The sequence below is a fragment of the Diorhabda carinulata genome, chromosome 9 (assembly GCF_026250575.1).
Source record: "Diorhabda carinulata isolate Delta chromosome 9, icDioCari1.1, whole genome shotgun sequence".
Classification (NCBI taxonomy): Eukaryota; Metazoa; Arthropoda; class Insecta; order Coleoptera; family Chrysomelidae; genus Diorhabda; species Diorhabda carinulata.
The window spans coordinates 15931042-15941171 of record NC_079468.1 but is presented as its reverse complement, the minus strand read 5'-3'; the positions used below and the strand labels follow the sequence as shown (position 1 = coordinate 15941171).

The following is a 10130-nucleotide window of genomic DNA, read 5'->3' as shown; positions in this document are numbered from 1 at the left end:
TTAGTTTTGCCGTAACGGTTGTTTAAACAAATTAACGCGAAATTTTCCCGAGTCTCCTAGTGACACACGGATCGTTTAAATTCAATTTTGAAAACGGATTTCGAAAGAATGCGACCTCAGCTACACAATGTATATTATGATTTTTCGAAAAAAAAAAAGAAAAACTGTTTCAAATCCGACGTCAAAGATGACCGTTTTTCTTCGCGCGCCGCGAAATAGTCGAAGAGTGGGGGGAGCAGAGGCGGAGGAGAGCAGCGCATATATAGTAATAGCTGCGCGCTGCTTGTAGCATGCCGCCTCATTCGTTTTTAATCTTAGAATTTCTTTGCTATTATTTCATAAATCTCACTGATTTTTTTTACGATTGTTAAATAAAATATATGACGTTCGGATTTTTGATAAATTTTTTCGTAAAATATAATTCCTTACGGTATGAAACACGTTTGAATTATTTCTCATTTCTCATTTCGGAGCATCCAATGATCATCTTCCGCGTCTCTTTTTCGGGTCTTCTCTCTCTGTCTCTCTTTGTCTGCCGCCGTGTGCCGCGAGCAGCGCGCAGCTATTACTATATATGCGCTGCTCTCCTCCGCCTCTGCTCCCCCCACTCTTCGACTATTTCGCGGCGCGCGAAGAAAAACGGTCATCTTTGACGTGGGATTTGAAACAGTTTTTCTTTTTTTTTCGAAAAATCAGAATATACATTGTGTAGCTGAGGTCGCATTCTTTCGAAATCCGTTTTCAAAATTGAATTTAAACGATCCGTGTGTCACTAGGAGACTCGGGAAAATTTCGCGTTAATTTGTTTAAACAACCGTTACGGCAAAACTAATAATCGCACAGTTACAGGGTTTTGCATGCATAAAGCGCATATGTTCTTCTATCATTCTGCGAAGTTTCGGCTCTCCACGTCAAAAATTGACGGAGATTTGAATTTTTAAAAAAAAGAGAGAATTTTTCGGTTTTTCCGGGTTTTCTCAGCTTCTAATCAAGCTACGAAGTCACGCGACAGCTCATTTTCTTCGTTATCCAATTCTCTACAACTTTTGTATTACAACCATAACGATTACTACAAATCTTTCGGATTTATAAATAAAAAACCAAAAAAAGTCCGAAAATTTACAGTTTTTGGTTAATAACAAACAAACGCGCGATTTTCTCGAGTTTAAAAGTATACTGTTTTGATGGGGGCAACTTACTCTATCGATTGGCACCACTCGCTACCTGTTAAGATTTGTGTCACGAAAAAATCCCCGTTGCTTGGCCTATACACATTTTACAATATGAGAATTTTGTACCAGTACTGATATCGATGGTTTAATCTAAGAACTCGATATCAAGCATTCTCCCTGTCAATGGTTTTTGGTTATAGACTCATCCTTATTACATAGATAAAATTAAGCACCATCTATACTAGCTGTTCATTTAGTTTAAATTAACGAAACATAAGAATATACATGCCCCCCAAGTGGGACTTCTAGGAGGTTGTACGGAATATTGTTGTTTAATTTCAATTGTTGAATATGTGCTTCTTGTAGACCCACAAAATGTCTCTTCACGTACTCCACGATGAACTCAGACTAATGAACTAATGAAACTTTGTGAGGGCTCTGAATAAAGAGGGTGATGGATTTAAATACCTAAGACAAATGTTTCCCGAGTGAAGTGACAAGTTAAAAAAGGGTATTTTTATTGGGATCCAAATTATAAAATTGCTTAGCGATAATAATATCATGGAAAAGCTCAGCACGCAAGAAATTAGAGCTTGGAACTCATTCCAAATTATCGTGAGGCAATAATATAGATGCAAACTACGAACAGGTAGCTCATAAGCCTAGAGATTCTTATAAATTGCTTGGCTACTAAATGTCATTAAGAATCCATTTTCTCGTTCTCATTCATCGTTTTCCAAACAAATTCTGAGCTTCGACGAGCAGAGTTAGGTTCCACCAAGATAACAGAAAAATGAGAATTCGGTACTAAGAGTATGGAATCTAGCCAATTGATTCTGCAAGATTGAATATTTTTGATTTGGTATATGTTGGTCTGATATTCTTCAAAAGTCGATACACAACGTTAAAAAACCGGTAAAAATATTTTTTTCAATTGAATATCATTCCTGTAGTTTTTTGATATAACAAAAAAATCTTGGTACATGTTACAATTTTTTTCTTGCCATTTTCCTATTGAAACAGGTTCATTCCACTATTCATTCATTCTAACCAAAATTCACTTTGTCGAATGGTTGCTTTAGAAGCAAAAGATTTTGAGTGCTGTAGGTTTATGTAGAGTATATTCATGAGAGTCTACGATTTATGTGACCTGTGAGATCTAAATTTCAAGAGTATTCTTAATGCGAGTCTAAGATATATACTAGAACGTGTTAATAAATAATATAATATCATAATATTATTCAATTTTATATTATTATTTCAGTGCATCTCATAAAACTTTCCATTATCTTACACTTAAATAAGCCATAATTTACTGAAAAATATTTATCTTATTCTCTAATCACCCTGTGCTGACTCGCCTTCTATTCCGAAAAACCTTTGAATACTTTCAAGTGACGTTTGTCATACATCATCATCCGCTATCAAATTTTGATTGTGGTGCTCCCATTGTCAGTCTTCTATCAATACCGTAGTCTGAGATATTTCTTTATTGTTCCTGTTGGCGGGATAATAGACGCATGGTCCTGGGTTCGCGTAACGGCAACTACCTCTATTTGAAGGTTGGCGTGTAGATCCATTCGAACGACCAAAATTGATTGAGCCTGCTCCGTTTCGACTTACTGTGGTACTTTGTCGGTGCAGTCTGCAACAAAAGAAATCAAATCTATTAGTATATTAGTCCAGGCTACCAAGGTTTTCACCTCCGATTTCCACGAGATTGCATCGATTGTAATAAAATTTTAACGACGTGTGCTTTTTCCCTAGGGGTGAGCTCCACCCCAACTGGTGGGTGAAAATTTTTTGGTTGGAAATAACATCGAAAATTGATAGAAGACCAAATTTGAAGTAAAAAATGTATTTTTTTTGAAAAATCAATAGTTTTTTAGTAGTGCGTGATTGAAAACTTGAATTTTTTTTTAAAAAAACCATGTTTGTAATCGATTTTTCATGAAAAGCTCAAATACTTCTGATTTTATTAGAAAGAGTGTAAGAAACAAAAATTAAGCATATACGGAGAGATTTTTTTTTTAATTTGCTTTAGGCATAATACAAACCGAGTTATGTTTTAAATCGGTCAACTTTTCGAGGTAATTGTATACAATCTTTTTCAAAGTACTTTTGATAAGCTTCAAAATGAATGTCAGTGGAACTTTCTAGCATAAAACTAAGGAAGTTATACCCGAAATAAAATAGATTCACCTTTAGCAATAGTAGCCATATTGCAATAAAAATATGAATTACTTTATTTACGAACTAATAATAATTTCCAGCAGTTGGAACAATTTAGAATGCATAGTTTCGAAAAAAAGTGGAAAAATCATTCTCGACATCTTTAAAAATTATATAAAAATTAGTGAGAAACAAGAAGATAGTATTTTTTATCAAAAATTTGATACCATTATTGAACCCTTTAAACGTTGTCCTTCCAAAAATAGAAGGCTAAAGGAATTTAAAACGTTTTTTAGCGTCTAATTGTTTTGAAAATTGATAGAGGTATAGTCAAAAAACTAAATAGAAACTAATTTTCCTCTTTAAATTAACAAATTTCCAGGGTAATTAAAAATTTTCTCCATAACACCTAATTTCCAAGGGATGTATAAGTATAACATTGGACAAATCTTTTTAATTTTCCATTTTTTTGTCATAAGCGATAAGTTAAAAATGCCAATTTGAAATAAACACATCAGAAAATTATATAATGAAGCCTGTAAGTATTTTTTTCAATTTTCTCCGAAATAGGAGATGATTTATAGGGGTTGAAAATTATAAGTACAAAATATTCCAGTCGAAACAGATGAGAAGATGTCCATTTAAATAAATAAATCGTCAAGAAGAGTAAAACGTCTAGAAATATTATTTTTCCAATTTTTTTCGAAATAAGGTATGATTTATAAAGGTTGAAGTTTTTGAGTTGAACCCAAACAAAAAGAGTCAATTAATAATAAGTAAGCTAGCACAAAGTAATTGAATAATATTTTTTTAATTTTATATCAACAGAGGGTGCTTTATAAACGATGAAATGCATCAAACAGAGTTGAAAAACCATAAATACTACATTAAAGCATTAAGCAACTTTGATTCAAATCTTGAAAGTATTTTACTACTCATTAAATGCTTTTACTTATAATTTCATCAATTTTTTGTAGTAAGGGGTAGTTTTCGCCCCTAATACTAATAAACACATATCGTCATGGGATAGATTTTGGAGATAAGGGTAATCGGTAGGTAATACCTCATTTTTACCTTGTTAGCCTGGACTATATAAGAAACTTTGAAGAACACTCGTCAACAGTGATTTTGTTGACTTAAATATGAAATCAATTTATGCTCACTGCAAGCTTTCCTTAGGTTTTTCATTGAATCTCTATTTTAATCAAACGATCATATAGAAAAACATATTTTAACAATATATCTCAAATTTGTTAAGTAACTGTAGTCATTTTATTATAATCATTCTCAATTGCTCACTATTTTATTAAACAAGTTTTTAATATAATAACTGTGGTTATTTTTGTTAAATGAATTGTAACGGAGCATCATAACAATGAACATATATTCTTTTTCCCCCAATATAATTTTATATTCAAAGCACTCACCTCAAACTCTGTCTATCTCCATTTGAGATAAGGCTATCCTCGTGAGTAACCCCCTCTGGCGACTCTCTCCCATTTCTGAAGAGGTTGTTGTTACAGAACAGAATCAAAAACAGTCTCTTGAACTTCTCACCGAAAATTACGTAAATGATAAAGTTAACACTAGAATTAATTGTCACTAATAAGTTACTCGTTTGCAGCAAATACTCTAAAGAAAAAGGTATGTCTACTCGGAAAGTTTCTATGATATTTATGACTAAAGGTAGGAGGTTACAGAAGAAGAAAACGACTACCACGCCTAAAAGCATTGTAGCTAAACCGATTTCACGTTTCTGGTGTCGCGAAAGACGCTGCCGTTCTTTATTCGCTCTCAGGACCTGAAACAAAAAATATTATCGTATTAAGTTGACTCTACAGTTTTATTATCTACTTCAGTTTATATATGAGTTGAAAGTTGTAACCATACTGACAACAACAATACAATATCAACAAAATTAGTAGAATTATGAACTATGGTTTCTCATTGCACTGCTGGAATTACATCTTTAGACAATATTATACAGGATGTGACATGCGAGAGTGGCTAAAACCAACTTCCTCATTTCACATGCAACCACCTGTATGTAATTTATTTTTTGAATTCGTCATAAAATTCTTGGCATTATTTATATAGAATGTCCTTCACCTACCTTCAACTGTTTCGGAAAGATTCAGGGTTATAATATTTATTAAAAAATCAAACATCGAAACAAGGAAATTATTCATCCAATAAAAATCTACTAAGAAATACTGAACATATCTTGATAATGTAAAAACAAACAAAAATGTCTATACAGATGTCTAAAATCGTCTTTTTAAGCTATCCAAATTAAGGAATTGAGTTTTGTATAAAATACTTTTGACATATCCCCACAGAAAGAAGTCTAATGAGGTCAGATCAGGAGATTGTGATGGCCACTCTATCGATTTGCGCCTTTCCCACTGATTTGAAAAAATTTGGCTAAGGTACTTCGGACATTGATTTGGTGATAGGTCGGTGCTCAATCTTGCTGAAACCATATTATATTCGCATCAACTTGTGGATTTGCTTAATATAGATATCGAAGTTTGTCGAAGTTGGCAATTGCTCAAACATCAAGTTTTTTAGGATGTTTCCTATGTTCTTCTCTCAACCAGTGAGGATTCTCATTAGACCAGTAGCGAAACTTTTGATGATCAACATGATCGTGAATTTGAAATGTGCCCTTATTATAAAACAATACATCTTCTAATTGGATCACATTGCTATGTATCATTTCCATCTTTTGATTATAAAAATACGTTCTACTATCAAAATTATCTTCCATGAGCTCCGGAGTTGGTATCATTTGAAAGGGAAAGATTTTATTTTCTTTTAATATTTGAAAAATTGGTATGTTGCTAACGTTGAGCAGTGCTTTTCATTTAGAATCCAGTTTTGTATCATTACTTACTATAATGGCACCTTTTTTTATTTGTCTCACATGGCTAAGCTCGTGAAACTAATTTTCCAATGTTCCTTGAGATGAAGGCGGGAAATTTTTAGATATTTCGTAAAATCTGCAAGCAACTTTCATTTATGCCCTGCGTTATCTCCATAACCAATCTTTTGTTGAATGGTTATTTCACTCATTTCTGTCGAATTAACCATTTTTTTGATATGATTACATACAGTTAAAGAAATTTCAAACGACAATAGCACTGAGGCTGATCAATACTATCAAGCAGGTAGACAACAGGTTGCTGAGTGAAAATAAACAAAACTTTTTTGTATATTTTTCAATTCATGTCAGTAAAAGAAACGTTAGAATGTTTTTGCTCACTTCTTCAGTATCAAAAGCGGAATTAGAAATAAGTGTTGTGTGTAATGTAGAGAATTTGTGGAATAGAAGAATTTGCTTTTTTGAGTTAATTTTTGTAATAATATGGCTAAAGGATACTGTCTAGAATTTTCTAATGAATTCAAAAAATTAATAATTGCATGCAGAAATCATAATACAGATTATTCAATCCTGAACGTGATTTATTAGCGAAGCGCGAATGTAAAATTTCAAACTGCGCATAAATCTCATGACAGAACATGTTCAGGATCTCTACTCTGAGCTTATTGAATTGATAAATATTCACAACCAGAAGATGACCTTGAATTCATAGAAAAATCTATGGATATATGTATTTTTGAAGTAATAAAATATTCAACATTCTTTTGACCAAATTATTTATTATTAATAATAACAGCATGAAACCAACAAATTTAAGTTGAGACATCGTATTCTGAGTGAGTGATACATTACTAAACACAACCAATTGTAACTAAACTTCTCGATCAGCAATGCTAGTAACTCATATTTATAATCCTGATGTCAAAAAATGTTGATGAATTTTTAAGTTCTGTGTAGAATCATGTGGTCATCATTGTTGTATTTGTAGTTTGAAGATTGTGAAAAACTGAAAATATATACTATTTAAAAAGTTGTTCATTAGTAACGAAAGTAACGGATACCTCAAAACAGTTTATTAAGATTTGTTGTAAAAATATTCTGTTCAAGTTACTTCGTGAGCACCTGTATATTCCCTTATAGGGTTAAATTGTGCAAAAACTGACCAGAGAAATACACTAAAAATTAAAAAAAATGATGAAAAATTTGATTTTGAATGTGACCAAATTTTAACACAAGATAGAAAAGCTAACAATTGAAGAGAGTGATAAATTTGAAACAATAAAAATATTTGCTGGATAAAACCACAACACCGAGTCAAATAAATAAATAACAATTAATGCATTTATTAATCAACTAAATCAAGTTGATATATAAATATGTGTTAATATTGTCATGAAATTTAAATAAAAAATAGAATTAATTTGGATTACCTGGAATACATATTGTAAGTAATAATTTTTCTGACTTGCATATTTGTATTATTTGAACAAATTTCATATAACCACGTCTTTATTAAAACACGTGGGTAGTATTTTTAAGCATGTTTCATGCTACAATTTTAACTTATTATATATTATTATATTATTGAAAATGTCTTCATTCACTGTTTTATTTCCTAATAATAAATCATCTAAAAGATATACAAAGTAGTATTTTAAGCCGGTGTTTTGGCGAAACTCTGATAATTTGCCTGTATCTTGCGTACGGGGCATTATCCAAAAAGTAGGTGAGAAAAAGGGTTTCAGAAAACCTATTCAGTTGAAATATTTGCTTCAGTACAAGGGCATGGATTTCATGAACCATTTCTAGATTAGTTTCAGTAAATCACCGTCACCGACGATCAGCATCATCTGTGTTCTTATGACTACTTTGAAGAGAACAGAACTATGGCGCTTTTACTTTCCGTATAATATTTACGTAATTTTTTATTGATTTCTTTTAATTGTTTTGTCACGTAAAAACTATTTTTTAATTAAGCCAACAACTAAACACCTCAAATGTTGTTAATCTCTTAAACGTTGCTCCTCCTTCCTCGTATAATAGTGTGACAATATGACAATATATAGCTTTCTTATTCCTTAGAGGATTAAATGTGGAAATTTACTCTGAAAGTTATTGGTTTTCACAACATGAACTAATTGTATCAAATTTATTACTGTTGTTAGTTTTACAAACGTTTTCAATTAATATTAATGGTATTATTCAATCCAACTGTTAGTCGAAAAATTAGTGCGCTAGAGTTTTAATGGTTTGTGTCGATAGAACCAAGAAAAATTGTACTTATAAATGATATTTTATAGCTGGAGTGTAGAGAGAGTAATATAAACTTCATTGAACAATGAAATTTTTCAATTAGGTAATGGCTAGTTACTCCTTACTTCATTTACTTTGTCATCGAATGTTTGTACCAGAAGATAAAGAACAAGTTAATTTTCTCAGTAATTTCCACCAGAAGAATGAGCAACATTATTACGGGAAATTTTATAGTAGGCTGAATGTTAGCTCGAGGACTTTCTACTTGTGACAAAAGCATTCTCAAGATTAACTCAACGTCAAATGAAACTGAAATTATTATACTGCTGTGCTGTAACAGATTATAGAACACTAGATTGGAGAAAAGGTTTTTAAAAAATGTGCTTCAGCTGAGATGTGATTCGTTAACATTCATTATTACTATTAGAAGGTTTTTTTTTGTTGAATATCCATATAATCTACCATATTATTCGTTTCGAGCCATCCCGGAATGAGTTGATTTTCCGGAGTATATTACACCTGGATAAAATGGGACCCGACGCTACCTTGCCAGCTGAAGGTCATTACGTTCACTCTTAAGGGGAGTTCTGTCAGGTTAAGCAGAATTGGGTGGAACGGAGTGACTATTCAAAATATGCAGCTGGCTCCCGGACTATGAGCTAACCACGACGAACAATTTCAAATGTTTTCATGGGATCAGTGTTCTTGAAATAATTCAGAATCAATCCTGAGATCAAAACTATTATCTATCATCAACTGTAATCAATCTCAACATTGTTCTAATTTTAAGTGAATATTTATCTGTTAAATAAGCTCAAAACGTTTGCCTTTACTGCTTCCTCAATATATGAGAATAGAAGAAGTACCTAGCCTGATCTAGAGATGGCGGTACTTGCTTGAAAAATACCACTGTATTAGAAAGTACACAATCTATACAGCATGTCTTCTAAATTTGGAGACGCCATGTTGTTTAGTATTTGTTCGGTAGCCATTAATAGTGAATACAGAATAACTACTGCCTAACGAATCACATCTCAGCTGGAGCACATTGTTTTAAAACGTTTTTTCCAATCTAGAGTTCTATAATATGTTACAGAACAGCAGTATAATAATTTGAGTTTCATTTGATATTGAGTTAATCTTGTCACAAGTAGAAAGTCTTCGAACTAACATTCAGTATAATTATAAAGCCTACTATAAAATTTCCGTAATAATATTGCTCATTCTTCTGGTGGAAGTTATTGAGAAAATCAACTTGTTCTTTATCTTCTCGTACAAACATTCGATGAAAAAGTGAATGAACTCCGGAGTTACTATCCATTATCTAACTGGAAAATTTCATTGTCCAATGAAATGTATATTACTCTCTCTACACTCCATTCAAAATGTGCAGCTGGCTCCCGGATTATCAGTTCTGAATTTTTAGTAACATTTTCGTGTTCTTGGATCACTTCGATTAATTATTGATTCGTTCGCAGTAAACTCAACTTTCGGAGTGCATGCGCATTACAACAATCCCAAATTTGTTACAAACTGATTCGGAATAGATTCTGAACTTAACCCGCGAGTAAACCCAAAGGGGATTCATAAAAAAGCTTCGGTTATTATGATTCATAAGCAATTTCAAAGATAAAAATATTTGGAGAGGA

The 10130-nt window shown here is 32.2% G+C and overlaps 1 protein-coding gene across 6 annotated transcripts in view; it reads right to left on the bottom strand.

The window, feature by feature from the left end:
- Positions 1-2409: 2409 nt before the first annotated feature.
- Positions 2410-10130, bottom strand: part of LOC130898025 (FMRFamide receptor) — a 398483-nt gene continuing 390762 nt past the window's right edge. For all 6 annotated transcript variants that reach the window (XM_057807058.1, XM_057807055.1, XM_057807053.1 and 3 more), the window contains 2 exons: positions 4772-5145; positions 2410-2817 (listed from right to left, as the gene is read on the bottom strand). In XM_057807058.1, the coding sequence (XP_057663041.1) occupies positions 2625-2817; positions 4772-5145 (567 nt within the window). In that variant the 3' untranslated portion in view covers positions 2410-2624. The remainder of the gene's footprint in view (positions 2818-4771; positions 5146-10130) is intronic.